The following is a 21,511-nucleotide window of genomic DNA, read 5'->3' as shown; positions in this document are numbered from 1 at the left end:
AGGCTGGCAAGTTCCAAAGCAAGGTGCCAGCAGATGTAGTGTCTTCTCTCCATGTTCTCACATAAGGTGAGGGAGCTCTCTGAGGTCTTTTTAAAAAGGGCACGAATCCCATTCATGAGGGCTCCATCCTTAGGACCTAAGCACCTGCCAAAGCTCCACTTCCCAATGCATCAATTTGGGGCTAAGGTTTCCATATGAGTTCTGAGGGGCACAAACATTTAGTCTACAGCAATTTTATTATTTAAGTCCTTTCTTTGCAGAATGCAGTTCTGTCCCAGGAAGTGGATGGTCTTATGGAAACAGGACATGTGAGTTCTCACTGGTTCAGCCTCTTCAGGAGAGAAAACATAAAGACGCGGAATCTGAGCGACCCAGCACCAGGCCGAGATGGCGGCTTCAAGCCTGAGGCACAGGGGCCACAGGGAGGTCAGGATTTCGCCTAACTTAAGAGAGAGGTCAGTCGTCGAGCTAGACCCACACTAAATCTAATACAGTGATGTAACAGAAAATTCTGAATGCCCAGAAGTATTACGCCAGGTCTGCTACTTACTACTTATATGACCAGAGTCAAGTTAGCGAGCCTCTCTGAATGTGAAAAGGGAAGGATAATAGCTGCCCTGCCTACCGCACACTACTTGGTGGGGGGTGGGGAGGCTCATTCACAGGGCTCTGAGATTGTTACTGCTCTCGTACGAGGAAGGCTTGGTCCTTCAAGCTGTAACCACAGACACTCAAGCATATTCCATATCCCCAACTCCTCTCATCACCAAAGTAGCTTGTTCCCCCCTTTGAATTGGGTCCGTGTGCTTTTCAGTGGCTCAGTACGGAGGACCTCGCTGATGGACGAGCCATGGAAGGCCTGGATGCAGAGCGAAGGATCCCACTCCACTTGGTCTTGTCGGGAAGTAGCCGTGTCCCCCTCGTCCCTCTTGTCCCCAGACTCTCAGGATGGAAGGCAGGAGATGACAGGGCTTCCTAAATGGGCCTGATCATTAGAGCCACTTAGGAAGCATTTACAAACTAGATTCCCGGGCTCCACCTCCGGGAGATTCTGATTCACTTGGAGAGGGTGGGACCAGGCTGAGTCACAGAAGCTGATCCGTGCCACCTCCACCGGCCCTGGCTCCTGTCCAGGCCGTCTGCACAGGCCCAGTGAGCAGGGAGGGACTGGGAGTCTCAGGTGGCATGAGGCCTGGGCGCTGGGAGAAACCCGAGCTGGCCCGGGTTATCTGATGGCGCACCTGCTCCGGCCCCGTGCTCACTTCTTGAATATCAAGATCGGGGAAAGCTTGGGAAGAGGCTCCCCTGGGCAGCACAGGTCACCCTGCAAGCCGCCCCAGGGCCAGAGGAGGTAGTAAGAAAAACATAATCTCCCTTTCTGCTCCCAGCCCCTCAGAACCAGATGTGTTACGGGCTTCCACAGTCGGCTTGCGCACCCTTACTGATAACCCTAAAATTTATCTCTTTACGCATCTGTCAACATGGTGGTGAGTTCCTCGAGGGCTGAGACAGGTCTTATTCCTCTCTGCACGCCCAGCACCGTGCTTGGCACACCAGTAGTGCTTGCTGAATATTTCATGAATAGATGAGAGGTAGTAACACTTACCACGTTACCACAGGGTCACAGAAGGACTGATATTCACACCCACTAGGCACATGGGAAAGGCACGTGCTCATTTCTGAGGGGTGGGGAGCCCTATCCTTAGTCACCCAGCTAGAGGCTGAGCTGAGCACGCCCCGATTTGCAGGGGTACTGACTTACTTTTGGCACACAGTACCCCTGATATGAAGTGTCACGAAGCCTTTTCCCAGGAAAACGCCTTTCTCTCTCAAACACATACACACACACCCTGCATACAATTTCCAGGATAAGAGTACCGGCCCTTCAGAAAGGGAGAGCTCTTTTTAAGTGGATGGATGCCGGTTAACTAACGGCGCTGGAATGACAGGGTCAGAGTCGAGCATTTTGCGACCCTCGGTCTAATCACTGATTTAGGCAAGGATCAGTAACAAATGTGAAAATCACTGGGTAAATAATTATCAGGGAACAAGAAGAAATCTCATCCTAGACTAAGCCTCTAGCCCTCAAATCAGGATTTCATGCTCTCAAAGGAGCCCCAACAAAGGCGAGGGCCACAGTGAAGACAGGCTCCAGATAGTCTTACTAGGGTATTTCAATAAAACCAGGTGACCATTTCTGCAAGTAAAAGGCCAGGGGGAAATGACCAGGCTCGGGTTTTTCCTGAATTCTTCTCCCCTCCCCTCCCCTTTCGCTGCTTGCCAGCCCCCCACTTTCACTCTCTCAGGGCAAAGGCTGCAGGGAGAGGGGACTGGGGGAGGACACTCAGGAGGGTCTGTGAGGCTCCTGACACCCCAAACATATCCTGGTTGCCCAAAGAGAAGGGCAAGGCTTGCTCTGACCTTTCCCACCGTCCTGAGTCCAGCAGGCGGCTGTGCTGGATACGCACATGGTCCACTGGCATATGCAGTCCCTCTGTGTCTCGTCCTGTATGGCAGGGGCTGGAAGCCTGAGAGCTCGATTCCTCCGGATCTCTGGCCATCCAGGATTTGCTTTAGAGGACACTAGTGAGGCACTCGCGAAAAACCGCCACTCCTTCTCTGGCAGTGGTGGGGGCACCTGATGCTAGTTCTCAGACCATCCACCTCACTGCAAGTCGTGCCCTGGGGACGCCAGGGCCAGGTAATGACCAGAGCTGAGACGGCACCTGACAGGGGAGATGTCTGTGGTGTCGGCCCAGACCCAAGCTCACCTGGGAGAGTGTCCTGGAATACAGGGACATCTATCACCCTCCTGGCACAGGGGAGGGGGTTTTCTGCTGCCAGGCATCTTGGAGTAGAGGTAGAAGGGTCAGCAACAGAGAGTCCAGCACGGCCATACCTTCCCACGAACACCGGAGACCCCTGGAAAACCATGAGGTCTGGATGTGACTGCCTCATCTTACCAATTTCAATGCCCACCATCCACCAGTGCCACCGGCACCCACAGGTCCCTCCTCATTGAGCTTCCCCCTTCTCCCAGATGTGCGATCTGTAGTCAGGGCTCCCTGGGATTCCTAACCACCCCTCCCCACCCCCCCACACCTGCCATCTAGCAGCAGCAGGCCCTGCTCCAGCAGGGCGTCCACATCCTCACGTGCTCCAAACACGTCCCACAGGGTCAGCTGGGGCTCAAACTGCTGCCAGTGCTGGGGAGACCAGAAGGGTCAGAGGTGCAGGGGCCACAGAGACCACAGGGACCACAGGGACCACAGGGGAGGAAGCCATGTGTCCGGGGGTATGGTAAGGGGTGAGGGAGGCTCTGGTCCAGTACAGGGATCTCAGCCAACTAACTCGCATGCACACCTGGCCCAGGCCAATGGGTCAGCAGGGACGTGGGCACCTTCACTCCTCCATGTTCAGGCCGAAACCCAGCTCCCAACCAGGTCTTCCTCGGTTCCTCGCCCACCTCCTGCTGCTCAGGGTATGGCTGGGGCTTTATAGCACTGACTTTATCTAGAGCAGCTCTGAGTTTGACTGATTATCTATCGCACTTCTTATCTGAGCTTTCAGTGCTACTTAAAAACATTTGAAAACCCTTAACCCAGACTATCCCCTCACACAGCTGGGAGGCACGTGTGTGTGTGTGTGTGTGTGTGTGTGTGTGTGTGTGTAAAGAGAGAGAGAGAAATATTGCGCACCCCTTAGGCGGGAGCAGTGTGCCAGCACCCCTGGCTCCTTACCTGGTGAGTGATCCCCACATCGGTGCGTAGCCCCATCGCCAAAACTTCCTCCAGCCTGAAAGGAGAACCATCGAGGGGTCTTGGAGAGGCGACCTGTGCTTCTCCCTGTCCTCAAACCCTATGCTGGGATGTATGTATGGGGGCTGACAAGGACCAGGCAGTACGGGGCAGGGCAAGGCCAGAAACAAAGAGGTGCAGGCGGAGGGGGTTCTGGGAGGGCGGGGGGACCCCTGGGGGAAGAGCCCCGTGCCCCTAGCCGCTCACAGCTCCAGCTCGCCCAGCGGGATGCGCCTCCGCGTGCCGTGTCCACACTGCATCACCTCCTTCATCCAGTTGTCAGGTTCCAGAGTCTGGATCCGGGCCTCCCGGACAAGGCCCCCGGCCCCCTGGGGCACAAATCGCCCATGGGCCCCTGGCAACACCAACGACCACACCCACTGTAATATCAGCTAACACCGTGAGCCTGCCAGATGCTAAGTCAGTGGTTCTCAGAGTGTAGTCCCTGGACCAACAGCGTCTAATATGCTAGAAACATAAACTCTCGGGCCCTATTCCCACCCTGTACAATCAGAAATTCTGCAGGTGGGGCCTAGCCACCCAGGTTTAACAAGCCCTCCGGGTAATTCTGATGTGTGCTGAAGGCCGAGAACCGCAGTGCCGAGCATTACCAAGCACCCCTAAAATACACATTCAACCGCTCTACGGAATCATCTTTCCCCCCCCTCACTTTACATATGAGGAAACAAAGGCCTGGAGAGGTTAATAAGTGGCCCAAGATCACATAGCCATGACATTCCACTCCTGAGTCATCCTTCTATGGTTCACAGGGGACTCACCAGGCCCCACGCCAATGTACTGACCGCACTGCCAGTAAGTCCAATTGTGGGTACTCAGCGCCCCCTGTGGGGAGGGAGGGGATAGTCAGTGCAGAGCCAAGCTGGTAGTTCGTTGCTTCAGGTATGGGACACCTGGCTAGAATGTGCAGCCACCTCGGGCCTCAGACACCCTGCAGAGACCCTTCTCCCCACAAGGCCACATTGCCAGGTCACACCTTAGCCTGCCCACTCCCCACCTTCAGCCAGCAGCCCTAGGACGTACATGCCGGGTGAAGTTGGAGACCTCATACTGGCGGAAGCCAGCTTCCCGAAGCGCTGTCCGTCCCTCCTGGTACATCTCAGCAGCAAGCTCGGGGTCTGGGGCAGGAAGGGCACCCTGCTGCACCCGGGCAAAGAGGGCAGTGCCCCGCTCCAGGGACAGCTGGTAGAGGGAGATGTGGTCGTCACAGCAGCGCAGCAATTCCTCAAGCCGCCTGAGCCACGGCCCCACCCGCTGTGCCGGCAGCCCCAGCATCAGGTCCACGGATACGCGCCCAGGAAACAGGCGCCGGGCCTCTGCCAGTGTCTGCAGACCCTCGCGGGCCGAGTGTGTCCGCCCCAGCAGCTGGAGCTCAGTGTCATCCAGAGACTGGGGAGAGAGGGTCCCGTGTAAGTGCACAGGCCAGCTCAGGGGGAAACAAAATCACTTGACTGACGTTATCGCAGACACAGACACAGGTGAAAATACAGGACATGGCAGGCAGCTGGAAGGTGGTGGTCAAGCCAATGCCAAGGGCATACCATTCACTGAAGGGTCAACACGTGCCAAGCATTTTTATGCAACATCTAATTTATCCTTATAACCCTCCAACATCTGCCCCATTTTACAGATGAGAAAACTGATGTTCAGAAATGTTACACAACCTGCCCGAGGTCATACAGTGGCAAAGTCACACTTGGAATTTAGGACTGTCTGGCCCCAAACCCAAGAGTCGTCTTTAATTTTACTTTCTATTTTGAAATATGTCAAAACTATAGAAAGTTGAAAAACATTCAATGTACACCTTCATCTAGATTCGCCAACTAACATTTTGCCATGTCTGGCTTATTTCTCCATAAATATATACACATATTATTATGATGTGGAATCATTTGAAATAAGTTATAGACTAGCACTGTCCAAAAGAACTTTCTGCAATGAAGGACATGTTCTATGTCAGCACTGTCAGACAGCAGCCATTAACCACATGTGGCTATTTAAATTTTAAGATAATGAAATGTGTGTGTTTTTTTGACAGACAGAGAGAGTCAGGGAGAGGGATAGATAGGGACAGATAGACAGGAACGAAGAGAGATGAGAAGCATCCATCATCAGTTTTTCGTTGTGACACCTTAGTTGTTCATTGATTGCTTTCTCATATGTGCCTTGACCGGGGGGCTACAGCAGACCGAGTAACCCCTTGCTCAAGTCAGTGACCTTGGGTACAAGCTGGTGAGCTTTGCTCAAACCAGATGAGCCCGCGCTCAAGCTGGCGACCTCGGGTTCTCGAACCTGGGTCCTCTGCATCCCAGTCTAACGCTCCATCCACTGTGCCACTGCCTGGTCAGGCAAGATAATGAAATGTAAATGATGACATTCCAAATGTTTACTGACATGTGATCAGTGCAGATACAGAACATTTTAGTAAAATACGGTAGCCACTAGCCACATGCTAGTGAGCATTTTGGAAAGTGGTTATTTAATTAACTTAGACTTTGTACCCTTTTAATACTACCACTACCCTTTAAATACTAACGTATATATAAATACTTCCTAACAAAAAAGACATTCTCTTATACACCACAATCCAATTACAGAGTTCAGGAAATGTTACATTGATATAATACCACTATCTAATAAAGTCATATTCAAATTAAGCCAACTGTCCCAATAATGTCTACTGTAGTAATTTCCTTTTTCCACCCCACTCCAGGATCCAATCAGGGATCACATATTGCAGTCAGTGATCACTATCTCTTTCATCTCCTTTAGTCTAGATCTTTAGCCTTTTTTTTTTTTTTTTACAGAGACAGAGAGAGACTCAGAGGGACAGATTGGGACAGACAGACAGGAACAAAGACAGATGAGAAGCATCAATCATCAGTTTTTCGTTGTGATACCTTAGTTGTTTATTGATTGCTTTCTCACATGTGCCTTGACTGTGGGGCTACAGCAAACCGAGTAACCCCTTGCTCGAGCCAGCGACCTTGGGTCCAAGCTGGTGAGCTTTGCTCAAACCAGATGAGCCTGCGCTCAAGCTGGCGACCTCAGGGTCTCGAACCTGGATCCTCGGCATCCCAGTCTGACGCTCTATCCACTGCGCCACCGCCTGGTCAGGCTCTTTAGCCTTTTTTGTCTTTCATGATATTGACATTGTCGATTGTTTTTCAAAATGCCTCGTAATGAAGAAATTCTAGAGATCTGTTGTACATTATCGTCCTTACAGTTAACAAATTTTTAGCATATACTGCACACTAAAAATCTATTAAGAATTTAGGTCAATCTCATGTTATCTGTTCTTATCATACATACAAAAAGTCTCTTCATTTAGGTTTTCCTGAGGTTTCCTCAAAATTAGAGGCAAGACATGTATGCATTTGGGGCCAGACTATCTCAGAAATATGTCCCTTTCAGTGTGTCCCATCAAGACAAGGCTCTGACCTCAAACTCTATGATACATGGTACATGTATTAGAAATGGGGAAAGCAGCCCTGGCCGACTGGCTCAGGGGTAGAGTGTCGGCCCAGTGTGTGGAAGTCCTGGGTTCGATTCTGGTCAGGGAACACAGAAGAAGCGACCCTTTGCTTCTCCCAACCCTCTCTCTTTCCCTCCCGCTGCCATGGCTTGAATGGTTCAAGCAAAGTTGGACCTGGACACCGAGGATGTCTCCATGGCCTTGGCCTCAGGTGCTCAAATAGCTAGGTTGCTGAGCAACGGAGCTGCGGCCCAGCCAGGCAGAGCATTGCCTGATAGAGACTTGCCGGGTGGATCCCGGTCAGGGCACATGCAGGACTCTGTCTCTGACTCCTTGCCTCTCACTTAATAATAATAATAATAATAAAGTAATAAAAATTAAAAAATAGAAGTGGGGAAAGCAATACTGGATATAAAAACAGGCGTCAACCTGAGAGGAATATATTTCTACCTATTTAAAAACCTTCAATGGCCCGCCTGTCAACACCAGGCAAAACCCAACCTCCCTAGTATGGTGCTGAAGGCTCATCTCCAGCCTCTCCAGTCAAAAGGAATGGCTTGCAGCTCCCCCAAAACATGCAAGGCTCGTCCATATCCTGTGTCATTTCCTCCCACATCCTCTTTCCGATTAACTCCTCCTCACTCAAGCATCACTTCTCCAGGAAGGTTTCCAGGATTTCATCATCAGACTGAGATGCTCTTCAGTCTGTACTCCAAAAGCCTTTTGTAGAGGTCCCCTTTACTGCCACGCTGCAACGATCTAACCACTTGTTTGCCTCCGACTGTGTCTCCAATCATCTAACAAATCCTTTTGAGCATCTACTATGTGCCAGGAACTATAGTGAGTGCTTGAAATACTGTGATGAACAAAAAGGCATGCACGATGATCCCTGCCCCACAGAGCTTGTGGTCTAACAGAAGCGGACAATTACACTGTTAGAAAAGTGTCACCATACACTTTTCGGTACTTACTAGGCCCTGGCACCCAGAAGGAGCTCAATAAATGTTTGCTCAATAAATGAATGGGACCAGAGGAGAGATAGCACTGAAGGCCCTTCAGTGGGATGGGGTGGATAAGACTGGTTACCTGGAGGCCAATGGACAATCTGTTGACTCCTGCTGCCCCGAATGCTGCCAGCTTGGAGGCTGGGGCAGAAGTGGGGTTGGCCTCCAATGTGACTTCGGTGTCTGCAGGCAGGTGAGTTGCCTGGGCCACTGCCTCCAGGACAGCAGCCACGGTGTGGGGACTGGCCAGGCTGGGGGTGCCTCCACCAAAGAACACAGACTCCACACTGGGTAAAGAGGAAGATGGAGAGGATGAGACCTCGGGGAGCCCTCCCGGATATCTGCAGCACCTGTGTCATCCAATCCTGCCAAGCTCTGCCTCCAGCCCCCCAGTACCCACCGCTGCACCCCGCTGAGTCGCAGCAGTGTCTGTGCCTCGGTCACCAGGCAGCTCCGCACAGCAGCCTCCTCCACGCCGCGGGGGATGTATTTATTGAAGTTGCAGTAACTGCAGCGCTTCTCACAATAGGGCCACTGGGGGAAAGGGGTGTTCGAAGGAGGCGAGCGGTGACCCCGGGCTGCCCTGGCCACTTCCAGGGTTCAGTCACACACATCCCCATCCCCATTCCACTCTGTCAACAGTGGCTACACCATCCGAGCCACACAACTTCCCGAGGCAGGTCGGACTGGGATTATTATGCCCACTTCAATAAAGCAAAAATGAGGTTCAGAAGGGAAACCACATACATCGACAAGGGTTATCGAGCTGGTGAGCACAAGAGGCTTCAGGTCCCCAGACCCAGACATTTCCCTGCCAGGGCACCGGGTCCCATCCAAGACCTCCCCTGAGGTTAGGGAAAGTCGGCAGGGGCGCTCACCCTGCCCCGCCACGCCACGCCTCCGGGGCTCTGCCTCCTACTTCGCACTCACGTGGACGTAAAGCGCCGCGCGCTGGCTCCAGGTCACAGACCTCGGCGGTCCTTCCGCGCACTCAGCGAGGCGGCGCCTCTGGGCCACTTTGGCTGCCGCCGCCCAGGCACCGGCCCGGGCCCGGGGAAGCGTCATGGTGCGCTCTGCGACGGGGCAGCCTGGAGCACCGAGCAGGATCAGTGCAGGGGGCAGGATCCGAGCCCGAGGCGCGTCCAGGGAGCACAGCGTGCGCAGGCCAAGCCGGTTGGGCTGCTTCGGCGGAAGGAAGAGGGAGTGCGTACCGAGCGCCGCGGCCGACGACGCGCGGGGCGGACTGGGGACTTCGGGTCTGCAGCGCCACCTGCCGAGCACCTATGCGCTCACCGCAGTCACCCGGCCTTTTCTAAGGTGGCAGGGAGTTGTGGGGTGAGCTGCCAGCCTTTGGCACCCTGTCCAGGGGCGAGTTCCCTGGCCCATCCAGGAATTCTTGGTTCGTTCAGTGAATTCCTCCGCATTATGTACCTGGCAGAGACCTGGGCGCTGGGGACATCAGATGTATAAGACCAGGTCATAATGCAGGTGCATAAGACAGGAGAAGAAAACCAACAAGAGACAACAGGCAATAGAAACTAATTCAACACCTGCTGGATACCAAGCCAGTCTGTCTGTGCTGTGGGGAGATATGTTTCAAGGGCCGTGGAGTCAGTATGGGAGCAAAAAATCCCAGACTGTCATCTCCTGGGTCAGGCCAATCCCCCCAACCCCCCTGAAGCCACTAGGAGGAGAGTCGGGGATGGTTTCTGTGGTAAAGACAGTCCAGGTGAAGGGCTGGGAAAGCACGCACCTGCACTGTCCCATGAGGTGGAAAGATCATGGACTTTGAAGTCAAACAACTACGTTCTAATTCCAGCTCTGTGACCTTGATCAAGACACCGAATTGCCCTGGGTTTCCGTTCATCATTTGTGAAATGGGGCTAATGTCTACTTGGCAGGGTTGTTGGGAAGATTTCAAGAAAGCACCTAGCACAGTGTCTGGCACTCACTTAGGTTCATTTTCTAAAAGTAAAGGGGGCCAGTGCTGCTGGGAGCAGACATACTAGCGGGTGAGGATTGCAAGCTGGAAGAGTCGTTTTTATCTCTTGGGTCAAGCTACAGCTTGCTTTCTCTGGCTCTGTCCATCAGGGAAGCCCAGGATTATTATTATTTTTTTTTTCTTTTCATTTTTCTGAAGCTGGAAACAGGGAGAGACAGTCAGACAGACTCCTGCATGCGCCCGACCGGGATCCACCCGGCACGCCCACCAGGGGCGACGCTCTGCCCACCAGGGGGCGATGCTCTGCCCATCCTGGGCATCGCCATGTTGTGACCAGAGCCACTCTAGCGCCTGAGGCAGAGGCCACAGAGCCATCCCCAGCGCCCGGACCATCTTTGCTCCAATGGAGCCTCGGCTGCGGCTGCGGGAGGGGAAGAGAGAGACAGAGAGGAAAGCGTGGCGGAGGGGTGGAGAAGCAAATGGGCGCTTCTCCTATGTGCCCTGGCCGGGAATCGAACCCGGGTCCTCCGCACGCTAGGCCGACGCTCTACCGCTGAGCCAACAGGCCAGGGCAAGCCCAGGATTATTGATGAATAAAATATATATAAGAACTGGGTTGCTGGGTGTGTGTGTGGGAGATATGGAATGATAGCTGAAGGGAATGCAGTTTCTTTTTAAGGCAATGATATGTTTCAAATCGACTGTGTACCCTGATTTATCAATGTCACCCCATTAAAATTAATAAAATCGACTGTGATGATAGTGGCACATAACTGTGGCTATACTAAAAACCAATGGATTGTACACTTTATTTATTTATTAAGATTTTATTTATTGATTTTAGAGAGAGGAGAGAGAGAGAAAGGGGAGGAAGACAAGGAAGCATCAACACAGAGTAGTTGCTTCTTGTATGTGCCTTGATCAGGCAAGCCTGGAGTTTTGAACCGGCGACCTCAGCATTCCAGGTCCATGCTTTAGCCATTGTGCCACCACAGGTCAGGTAAATTGTATACTTTAAATGGGAGAATTAGATGGTATTTGAATTATATCTCAATGAGGGTGGTATAAAAAAAGAATACTTCTTGGTGGGCTAATCTGGTGACAGTGTGAAAAAGAAATGAATGTCATCTTTAAAAATCCTCGTTCAATTCCTCTGGTATCTCAAGGGGGTTGAGTGAGGATAAGATTAAGTAGATGGTGCACACCAAAGTGCTTAGTGCCATCGTTGATAAAGAATAAATCTGAAAGTGCTGGTTTCCCTTGGGTTTCTTCCCTTCTCCATCCCATAGTAGCTGCCAAGAGACCACCATCAGCAAGAGATGAGCCAAAGAAAACAGAAATTCTCTTTACGTCAAATCACAAAGACAGATGAGAGTAAGGTGGGGGAAGGGCAGGGAGGGCCTGAGAGGACCCCCCTCCCTTTTATTCACAGGTTTAGTTGCTGTTCCATCTGCTCTCGAAGTTTAAATTTCTGGATCTGGAGGAAAGAGAAGGGAGTGAGAACCAGGTTCGGGGCCTCTGCCAGCTAGGGTGACCAACAGCCTTGGTTTGCCTGGGACTGAGGAGCTCCTTAGGCTAAAGCTAGGAAACTTTGGGACAAACCCCGATGAGCTGACTGGTTGGCAGACTCTTACCTATTGCAGAAGGAAGCAGAGGTCGAGCTGCCTGGCTTTCTGCACCTGGGCCCCGGGCTACCCTGCCCCTCCCTTGTCTTCTCCACCTTACATACCTTTCCTGAGATCGTGGTGGGATAGTTGGTGACAAACACGATGTATCGGGGAATCTTGAAGTGGGCGACCTGCAGACCAGAGGGAGATGGAAGATGAGGCTAGGTGGGCATCATGGGGTCGGGGGAGGGGCAGTGGGCTGCGTGGTTAGCAGGGAGAATCGAGCACCAGCAGCTGGGGGTGCGTCGAGGTTCCCACCTTCCCTTTGCAGAAAGCCTTGATCTCCTCTGGCGTGGTCTGCTCCCCATTCTTCAGCCGAATGCAGGCGCAGATCTCCTCCCCCATGCGGTAGTCCTTCACTCCTACCACCTTGCGGAGCCACAGACAGAGCTGTCAGACATCCCCGTCCCCGTCTGTCTTTCCTGACCCTGGGGTCTCGCCCGGACCGGGCGCCTCACCTGGACTTCCTGCACCTGCGGGTGTGTGTGAAGGAAGTCCTCGAGCTCTGCGGGGTAGACGTTCTCACCACCTCGGATGATCATATCCTTGGCGCGGCCCACGATTTTGCAGAAGCCCTGCTCATCCATGGTTGCGATGTCTCTGTAAGGAAAGGCCAGAAATGGTCTCTTGCCTCTGCCTCAGCTGGCCGGCTTGCTCAGTCATTCACCAAACATTTACTGAGCACGTAGTATGTGTCTTGCGTTGCTCTAGTCTCTGGAAGATGCAGCGTGAACAAGACATTCCCTGAAACTTACAGTCTAGTGGGGGAGGCAGACCAAAACAGACCAGTACCTAGGTCCTAGGACGTAGTTTCTCTCTCGACATATCAATACATATACCAGGGGTCCCCAAACTACAGCCCGCGGGCCACATGCGGCCCCCTGAGGCCATTTATCTGGCCCCCGCCGCACTTCCAGAAGGAGCACTTCTTTCATTGGTGGTCAGTGAGAGGAGCACATTGACCATCTCATTAGCCAAAAGCAGGCCCATAGTTCCCATTGAAATACTGATCAGTTTGTTGATTTAAATTTACTTTTCTTTATTGTAAATATTGTATTTGTTCCCGTTTTGCTTTTTTACTTTAAAATAAGATATGTGCAGTGTGCATAGGGATTTGTTCATAGTTTTTTTTATAGTCTGGCCCTCCAACGGTCTGAGGGACAGTGAACTGGCCCCCTGTGTAAAAAGTTTGGGGACCCCTGACATACACTTTTCACGGATGACTTTTATTCTGTTGTTTGGGTCTCAGCCGAAATGTTTCCACCTCAAGGAGGCCTTGTCTGACCACTCAATCTAAGAGAAGCTCCTTTCCCTATTAGAGGCACTTTTTTCCCTCTGATCTTATTCTATTTTCTTCACTTTCATCCATGTCTGTAATTATCTTATTTGAATCTGTCTCCCTCCACCAGACATGTGAGAAGAGTAGGCTCCTTCTCATCTCGCTTTCCACTGGACTGCCAGCGTCTAGAATAGAGTTGGCACGTGACAGGTACATAAAAAGAATCTGGTGAATTAACACATGGTGGCTAAACCTTGGCTCTGACTCTGCAGACACTGGTGCAGAGCATTGTCCTGCGCACTCTCATTACTACCACACTTGATCCAGCCGGGAGCCCTCTGTGCTATCATCGTCCCCATGTTACACACTGTGGAAACTAAGTCTGCGAAGGGGCCATCCGGACACACATTATTCTCCCTCTTCTAGTTTAATGTTCCCAGCTCAGCCTCAGGACCTCCAGTTTCCCCTCAGCAGCCGAAGCCCCGCCCCGCTCTTCCCTCTCACCCTGTCCGATACCACTTGTCCTGTGAAATGACTTCCTCGGTCTTCCGGGGCTCATCCCAGTAGCCCAGCATGACACAGTACCCTCGGGTCCACAGCTCTCCGGGTGTGTTCAGCTCTGCTATGGTCCCCGTCTCTGTCACGATCTGAGCCTGGGACAGGGCAGGTTCGGGCTGGGACCTCCCACCCTCTCACTTCAGGAGAGAGGGGGGCTCAGGAGTGGATGGGAGCTTTGCCTTTCCCCCTCCCGATAATGAGGCACCCTAGCTCTGCCCAGCCCCATCTTGGGAAGGGATACAAAGGTCAGAGTGGACCCATCACCGGTCAGGCACCTGAGCTGGGCATGCAAGAACAGGTGAGACCCAGGGCTGGGATGCCGAGGAAACAGAGTGGACATGAGCTACCGCTGAGAAGGGGGCCTATGGAGGGTCAGGCAGGCTGCAGAATTATAAACTGTACAGAAGGAAAGGGAGCATTCTCTTACTTCCCATTAAGCAGCAAATAGAGAAGCCAAAGAGAGTGGTGTGGCCGGGCCATGTGAGCAGGAGAGGCGGCAGAGAGGCAGAGTCTGAAAGCCTAGCAGAGAAACGAGCCCCAGCCAATGTGAAAGGAAGGCTTAGCCTCGGTGTGCCTCAGTGTCTGCATCTGTGAGTTGGGGAGAACTGGGCTGGCCCTGTCTACCTCACAGGTGGGCATCCCACAGAGGGTGGCAGTGAGGCTTCCGGATGTATGGGAGGGGGCTAACACAGCCACACACTTACTCCAGAGAGGAGGGCAGGAAACAGCCGCACCAGGGTGGCAGTGCGCTCTAAGGGTAGCAGCCGCTCAGGCTCACTGGCAGTGACCCCAGGGGCACAGGGGCACAAGGGGTCAAGGGAACCAGATGTGGACTGGCATAAAGCACCAGTGTCAGAGCAGGAAAGGAACTGTGGTTTGGAATTTGAGAGTGACAGACGATCTGGGTCAGCCAGGAGGTGCAAGGAACCCGCAAAGGGACAGGAGGCTTGGGAAACTCAGTGTTTACACCAAGGGAAAAGAGGAACCCTGTGGAAGTGAGGGTAGGGGCCTGCAGGAGAAAGAACTATGCAGGAAAAGTCTCTGTGCTCTGGCCCCTGTCTGCGGCCGTCCTGGCTGCCCGGAAACAGACAGTGGGGCTTGGCAAAAACACACCTCAGACAGGAAGGGAGGCTGCAGAGAAGTTCAGCTGGCAGCCGCTCAGGGCCGCTGCTCAGCCTCTTCCTCTCAGGCCTCGGCCCACAGAGAGAGCCCCAGGGCAGGTCCGGGGAAGACCCTGCGATGGGGAAGGCTGGCTGGGGGGACTCTCTGCAGGAGGCAGGGTCTGGGCAGCCTGTCCTGGGCCTCACCTCTGTGTGAGGCAAGATTCTGCCCACACTTTGTGTCTTCTGCTCCATGGGGTCATCGGGAAAGTGCATGAAGGTCGTAGGACTGTTCTCTGTGGTTCCATAAACAACCTAGAGGGTCCAGAAAGGATGTTTGGAGGGAGCTGTGGGATTGCAGGGGAATGGGGTTAGCTACCCTGGGGGAATGGAAGGAACCCAGCGGCATGTGGGGGGGCAGCTGAACGGAGGGGAGGGAGGCACAGATGGTAGAGGTCAGGGGTCAGGAGGCAGAGGTGCTGGCTGGGACATTGAGCTGACTGACTCAACTAGCAGGGGCTCCAGATGTGAAATTGAGAGCAGGAAGCCATTCCCTTCTGGCCAGGGTTCTCCCAGTCTCTCCACTTCCCTGAAGCAGCCACCCGCCACAGTCTGTGGCTCCCAGCATTTCCATGTCCAGGCTTCTCTCCCCCATCCCCAGGCTGCCCTAGCCCCCCTTCCTGATTTCAGGCCACAGCATGCCCTCCCCCTCCCTTCCAAGCCGAAGGTCCCGTACACTTGATGAGAAAGCCAGCCTGTCTTGGTCCAGTCGAGAGTCGCACATACATAACCTGCCCCCCCCCAACCCTACCCCATCCACCGAAACCGGGACAAATGCCTGGCCTTGGTTGGGGTGGGTACTCCCCAAGCTCAGTTTCCTCTGAAATTTTATTTCCATCAAAATAAAAATACAGCCAAAGCAAGAATTTTAAAAGCCAGCGCCACCGCCCCCTGTTCCCCTCCCCTCTGGTGGTTGGAACATCCTGAGCACAGAAAACCAGAAGCCAGCCTCGGAGGAGCCTAAATGCCATCAGGGAGTGGAAGGTTCTGGGCCAAGCGTGACCCTCATCTGGAGGCAGGAGTAGAAGGGGCTTAGGTGAAGGGCAGGCCTCCTCACCTGGGCACCGGGTGAGGGGAGGGCTATGCACACTGAGTCTATGCCCTTGCCAGTCGGCAGAGGCGCCAGACCTTTGTCTTCCACGCACCTCCCCCCCCCCCCAGTTTCCTCTGTGTCAGCAGGCACGGCTCAGCCACAGCTGGGGTCTGGCAGGACCTGGGGTCCTGTTCTTCCCCCACCCCCAACACAGACTATACTCCCTGCCTGGCATCCCAGAGCTGAGACCCTGACTGCCCACCCGCCCATTTCCACAGCAATCAGGACACGGTGGCTTGCAAGTGGACACAGAGAGGCCAGGTCAGCTAGGGCAGGGCTTCCCACAGGACCTGAGCTGTCCAGGGCCGGTCCCTTGGAGCCAGGACTCAGACCCCTTTACCCGCCCAGCCCTCCCAGTCCTGGGGCCACTGCCCAGGTGTGGCCTCTGCCAAGTACATCTTGGCGCCACTCTGGCCACCACCCCGAGACCCCTAAGGGGCGGTTCCTGACCGCTGGGAATGGGAATGAGGGGATGGATATTTTAGGGAGATTAAAAGGGGTAGGTGGGGCTGTGCTCGTTCAGTTGCCCTGATTCCCTGCGTGTGGTCTTCAGGTGTGTTTGCAGTCCTTGGGTCACTCCCCACTCCAACCGCGCTCCACACACACACACACACACACACACACACAACTTCTGGTTAGTCCTCAGCCACGGAAAGGGGGGAGAGTGGATGCCGGGAAAACTCAAACTTCAGGCTAGTAGAGAGGAGTCGGAGGCAAGTCCAAGGGTGGGGAAGGAGCTCCCATCTCCCTGGGGCTGGCTGCGTGTCCAGCCAGAAGGGGGAGCCCGACGCCAGGGCGGCTTGCACGCTCGGCCGGCGCCACACAAGAGCCCCATTAAAGCGCCGCCGGCCGGCCGACCGCGGCGAGACTCGCGTCCGGCTGTCCGGCCCCGCTTCCTCCCTCCCCGGGTCCAGGGCACCCGGCCCAGTGTGTATGGGGCGGGGGCGCATGGAGGCTCGTAGTTAGGCAAACAAATACATTCATGGAACGCCTCCATCCCTGCGGTGTAATCACAGGGTCCCCACCCCCCAAAAAAGAAAAGGCGCAGGGAAAGGAGCTAGGGGGTTTGGAAAGAAGCAGAATCAGAGCAGGGGATGAGTTTGAGGGCCATGGTCCCACTTCGCACGGTCGCCAGCGGGGGGAGGGGGGAGGGGCCCCGCCCCCATTCGGGGAAGGCGGGGGCGCATCGCCCGGCGGGAGGGAGTTAAGTCCGGTGGCCTCGATGCTCCACGTAGGAGCTGGCTCTTGCTGTCGGTTGCGGTCAGGGCCACCGTATAAATAGGGCGGGAGACCCGAGCGCCGAGGACTTCTCGCTGCCCGTGCCCCGCCGTCGCCGCCGCCGCTGCCCCCAGCCCGGGCCCAGGCGTCCCGACCATGGCTCGCCCGATCCTCTTGCTCAGCCTCGGCCTCCTGGCCGGTCTGCTGCCGGCGCTGGCCGCCTGCCCCCAGAACTGCCACTGCCACGGCGACCTGCAGCACGTCATCTGTGACAAGGTGGGGCTGCAGAAGATCCCTAAGGTATCCGAGAAGACCAAACTGCTCAACCTACAGCGCAACAGTTTCCCCGTGCTGGCTGCCAACTCTTTCCGAGGCATGCCCAACCTCGTGTCGCTGCACCTGCAGCACTGTCAGATCCGCGAGGTGGCCGCGGGCGCCTTCCGCGGCCTCAAGCAGCTCATCTACCTGTACCTGTCCCACAACGACATCCGCGTGCTGCGCGCCGGCGCCTTCGACGACCTTACCGAGCTTACATACCTCTACCTGGACCACAACAAGGTGACCGAGCTGCCCCGGGGGCTCCTCTCCCCGCTGGTCAACCTCTTCATCCTGCAGCTCAACAACAACAAGATCCGAGAGCTGCGCGCGGGCGCCTTCCAGGGCGCCAAGGACCTGCGCTGGCTCTACCTGTCGGAGAACGCGCTCAGCTCCCTGCAGCCCGGAGCTCTGGACGACGTGGAGAACCTCGCCAAGTTCCACCTGGACAGGAACCAGCTCTCCAGCTACCCCTCGGCGGCACTGAGCAAGCTTCGGGTGGTGGAGGAGCTGAAGTTGTCCCACAACCCCCTGAAGAGCATTCCGGACAATGCCTTCCAGTCTTTTGGCAGATACCTGGAGACCCTGTGGCTGGACAGCACCAACCTGGAGAAGGTGAGCTCCTGGCTGCAGAGCCCTGCCCCGGCTCCCTCTTCCCTGCCTGGAGGCCCAGGGATCCAGGGCCACACCTGGGTACCATTCCCTCTCCCCTAAAATTGCCTCTGTCCCTCTGGCCATCTCCCAGGTGAGGAGCCCTCTCATCTTGTCACATCCTCACCGGGCCCTACTTCCCCTGTCCCTAGTCTCAGCCATGGACCTCCTAGCATTTCTACTTATAAACAGAGCTGGGTCTGCCCTGGCCCCAGCAAAGGCCCTGAGGAGTTGTGTCCAGTGCTCCCAAACCCCCTGCTGCGGGCAGCAGTCACCTCTTCCTGCCGGGCCTTCTGCCCCTCCTCTGCTGTTTTTCCCGTCTCCAGTAAACCTACCGCCCCATAAAGGAAGGTTTGTTTATTGAGGAGACTTCCAGAGGAGCTGGGCGAATCAGGCCCACAAAGAGACCCTGTTCCTGGAGGGGGGTGTGCATGTGTGCTGTGCTGGTGTTGGGGGGGGGCTGGGGAGTGAGGGGGAGCAAATACCTGAGGAAGACTCTCGCCACGCCCCCTAAAGGCCCTGGTGGATCCCCCGCCCCCGCCCCAGTTCACACACATATTCCACTGCATTCTCAGGTCCGTTTCAACCCAATGGCGCAGGGAGCAGAGGCACCCCCAGATTGCAGGCATGGTCCCCAAGAGCTCTGTGAAGGGCCAAGGCAAGAACCACACACCATTGTCAACCTTTGGCACAGGTCCCCAGGTGTCTCCCTGCAGTGAAGACTAGATGTGCCTCCCTGACTCCAGATTACTTACTGCCCTTTGCCCACCCCAGTCACCAGACCCATCTCTTGGCTGCAACCTCATTGAATCCTTCTTCCTTTGTAATGGAATCCCTTCTTGGGGCTGGAAAAATTACTCTAGTACAGGAACTTAGAAGGTTTGGGCAGACACCAGGGCAAGGCTGGGGAGATGGTGATCAGGACAGTCGGGTTGCCAGAGAACCCCACACCCTGGCCACTGGCCATGGAGATGAGAACAGAATCCTACCTGGAAGGCAGCCAGCCTTTGTCTGCGTGAATGGAGCCTGACCTCCCTCAGCCTGGCCCCTCCCCAGCTGAAGTCAGAGTCCCCCGTGGCCCCCCAGCGCCAGAGCAGCTTTTCAGGGGGCAGCGGAGCAGGGGTAGCAGGAACTGCTCTGGGGCAGGGAAGGCCAGGCAGGATCTGTGACGCCTGCCTCAGCCTGGCCCCTCCCCAGCTGAAGTCAGAGTCCCCCGTGGCCCCCCAGCGCCAGAGCAGCTTTTCAGGGGGCAGCGGAGCAGGGGTAGCAGGAACTGCTCTGGGGCAGGGAAGGCCAGGCAGGATCTGGGACGCCTGCTCCAAGATGTGGGCACCAATAGAACGTTTCCTCTGGAGCTGTCCAACCTGGCCGAAGGCTCCACCGAGGAGGCGCCACAAATAGCTTCTGGCAGGCGGCGAGGGAGCAGTGAGGACAGAGCTGGGGGAAGTCCCAGGACCCTGGGGCTGTGGGTAGCCTGGGCCCACTGCCCATCCCACCAAACACTGACCAGCCTCACCATGTGCCAGCTTGGGGTGCCGGGGCCAAACTCTGGCTGCCTCCGCAGTGGCAGTGTTTGTGCAGGGAGTGCGGTGCCAGGGGCAGAGGAGCTGGGTGTGGTCCTGCAGCTACTGTTTACTCCCTAGGGTGACCTTGGACAAGGGACTTAACTTTTTCCTGCCATCTGCCTGTTGGAAATGGCACCGGCTTTCTCAAAAAGCGGTTGTGTATTAAATCACCAAAGACAATTGAGTCATATTGTGACACTCCTCAAGGTGTGTCTTACTGCTTATGTCCACGGAAGGACTCTGCCATCTGGGGACACAGAACTGGGAGAGGCTGGACCCTGGGGCTGGGGTGTTCACTCATGCCCACCTTGCTCCCTAGTTCTCTGATGGCGCCTTCGTGGGTGTGACCACACTGAAAAACATCCACCTGGAGAACAACCGCCTGAGCCAGCTGCCCTCCAACTTCCCCTTTGACAACCTGGAGACCCTCGCTCTCGCCAACAACCCCTGGAAGTGCACCTGCCAGCTCCGGGGCCTCCGGAGGTGAGAGCGCCCCCATGCCATGCCCAGAACCCACCCTCAGGTGATGTAGTGGAGACACGCCAGCCCGGCACTAAGACGTCCTGGGCATGCGTCCTAGGTCTGCTACCTGATAAGTGAGGAGAGGACAGTTCCCTGACTGACCCAGAGCCAAGTCAATCCCAGCCTCATGGCTCACTGTCCCTTCCCCCAGCACTGCCACATCTCTTCCCCAAACTCAGCATCTCTCTGTCTCTCCAGGTGGCTGGAAGCCAAGGCTTCCCGCCCTGATGCCACTTGCGCCTCGCCTTCCAAGTTCAGGGGCCAGCACATCCGTGACACAGACTCCTTCCGCAGCTGCAAGTTCCCCACTAAGAGGTCCAAGAAAGCTGGACGCCATTAAACAGGTGGGCACAGGACAGCAGGTCCCCGTTCTCCTCCCTGCAGATTCTGACAAGTGAGGAGGGTGTCCCAAGGTACTGCCTCTCCACAGAGGGGCACGCAGACCTTCCAGTTTTGCAGGGAGGAAGGGGAGGAGCTCCCTTCTCAAGGGGAAAAGGATACCACCCGGGGCTCCCACTGCTCTCTCCAAGCATCATCCGGGTTATTAGAGTCCTGACACCGATGCTTGTCTCACTGCAGGTCCTGACCCAGCCAGTCCTGGTGACTGGTCTCTGCCTTCTGCTGGAGAAACTACTGACCTCCCCACCTCCGACTCAACCTTCTTCCACAGCCTCTGCCAATGCACAGAGCTGTCCACACCTAGACACGTCCTGGCAGGGGGACTTGGGACTCCAGCGTGAACCTCGCTCCACCATACGCCCCTGACAGCGAGGGCTTCATCACTTCCACCATGGCTCCTCTCAAAGAAGCCGTTGCCGAGAGCCCCCGGTCCTTCAGAACCAGAACTGGGAGGTCATCAGGGTGGCCATCCTCCCAGAATCCTCCTTTCCTTCCATTTGGAAACAAATGTCAGATCCTCGCCCCGACTCCACCAGCTCCTGCCTGCCGGGATGCTCTAGCAGGATACCAGTGCTTCGCCAAACACCCCCCCGGCTGCGGTTCTTCCCCAGATTTCTATAAGTATAAATTTATGTCTGTATAATATTCACTCCCCGTTGTTCCCTATCTCCAGGACTTGCCAGCTGCTGATGAGGTCAGATTGTCTTTTCTCTCGTCTGCTTTCTGGAGGGAGGGTGGGCCGAGGAGTCTACCCTGAGATCTGGCCCGGGCCCATTCCCACTCCCATACACGTGTTCTCATCCCAGGCTGGCTTGCCCCCCACCCGCAGCCCCAGGCCCAGCCCCAGC

At 55.2% G+C, this 21,511-nt stretch overlaps 3 protein-coding genes across 7 annotated transcripts in view; 1 reads left to right on the top strand and 2 right to left on the bottom strand.

Moving 5' to 3' along the window:
• Positions 1 to 9,715, bottom strand: RSAD1 (radical S-adenosyl methionine domain containing 1). 5 transcript variants are annotated; one of them, XM_066364550.1, is made up of 10 exons: positions 9,225 to 9,711; positions 8,695 to 8,828; positions 8,377 to 8,581; positions 4,839 to 5,204; positions 4,577 to 4,640; positions 4,005 to 4,152; positions 3,741 to 3,795; positions 3,103 to 3,206; positions 2,772 to 2,922; positions 249 to 331 (listed from the first exon to the last, which is right to left on the bottom strand). In XM_066364550.1, the coding sequence occupies exons 1-9, from the start codon at positions 9,357 to 9,359 to the stop codon at positions 2,805 to 2,807; spliced, it is 1,329 nt and encodes a 442-aa protein (XP_066220647.1). In that variant the 5' UTR covers positions 9,360 to 9,711; the 3' UTR covers positions 249 to 331; positions 2,772 to 2,804. The 5 variants fall into 5 exon arrangements, with proteins under 5 accessions (XP_066220644.1, XP_066220647.1, XP_066220648.1 ...); XM_066364548.1 differs by lacking the exon at positions 249 to 331 and adding an exon at positions 853 to 985 and having other exon boundaries at positions 9,225 to 9,710; XM_066364549.1 differs by lacking the exon at positions 249 to 331 and adding an exon at positions 858 to 975.
• Positions 9,716 to 11,043: 1,328 nt separating this feature from the next.
• Positions 11,044 to 21,511, bottom strand: part of ACSF2 (acyl-CoA synthetase family member 2) — a 38,639-nt gene continuing 28,171 nt past the window's right edge. The window contains exons 11-16 of the mRNA XM_066364544.1: positions 15,048 to 15,155; positions 13,687 to 13,835; positions 12,362 to 12,503; positions 12,162 to 12,272; positions 11,966 to 12,034; positions 11,044 to 11,713 (exon numbers count right to left, since the gene is read on the bottom strand). Coding sequence (XP_066220641.1) covers positions 11,663 to 11,713; positions 11,966 to 12,034; positions 12,162 to 12,272; positions 12,362 to 12,503; positions 13,687 to 13,835; positions 15,048 to 15,155 — 630 coding nt within the window. The 3' untranslated portion in view covers positions 11,044 to 11,662. The remainder of the gene's footprint in view (positions 11,714 to 11,965; positions 12,035 to 12,161; positions 12,273 to 12,361; positions 12,504 to 13,686; positions 13,836 to 15,047; positions 15,156 to 21,511) is intronic.
• CHAD (chondroadherin) lies at positions 17,174 to 21,507 on the top strand. The gene is made up of 4 exons (XM_066364545.1): positions 17,174 to 18,141; positions 20,062 to 20,225; positions 20,463 to 20,608; positions 20,844 to 21,507. The coding sequence occupies exons 1-3, from the start codon at positions 17,368 to 17,370 to the stop codon at positions 20,602 to 20,604; spliced, it is 1,080 nt and encodes a 359-aa protein (XP_066220642.1). The 5' UTR covers positions 17,174 to 17,367; the 3' UTR covers positions 20,605 to 20,608; positions 20,844 to 21,507.

The sequence above is a fragment of the Saccopteryx leptura genome, chromosome 2 (genome assembly GCF_036850995.1).
Source record: "Saccopteryx leptura isolate mSacLep1 chromosome 2, mSacLep1_pri_phased_curated, whole genome shotgun sequence".
NCBI lineage: Eukaryota > Metazoa > Chordata > Mammalia > Chiroptera > Emballonuridae > Saccopteryx > Saccopteryx leptura.
This window is presented reverse-complemented; position numbering and strand designations above follow the sequence as displayed.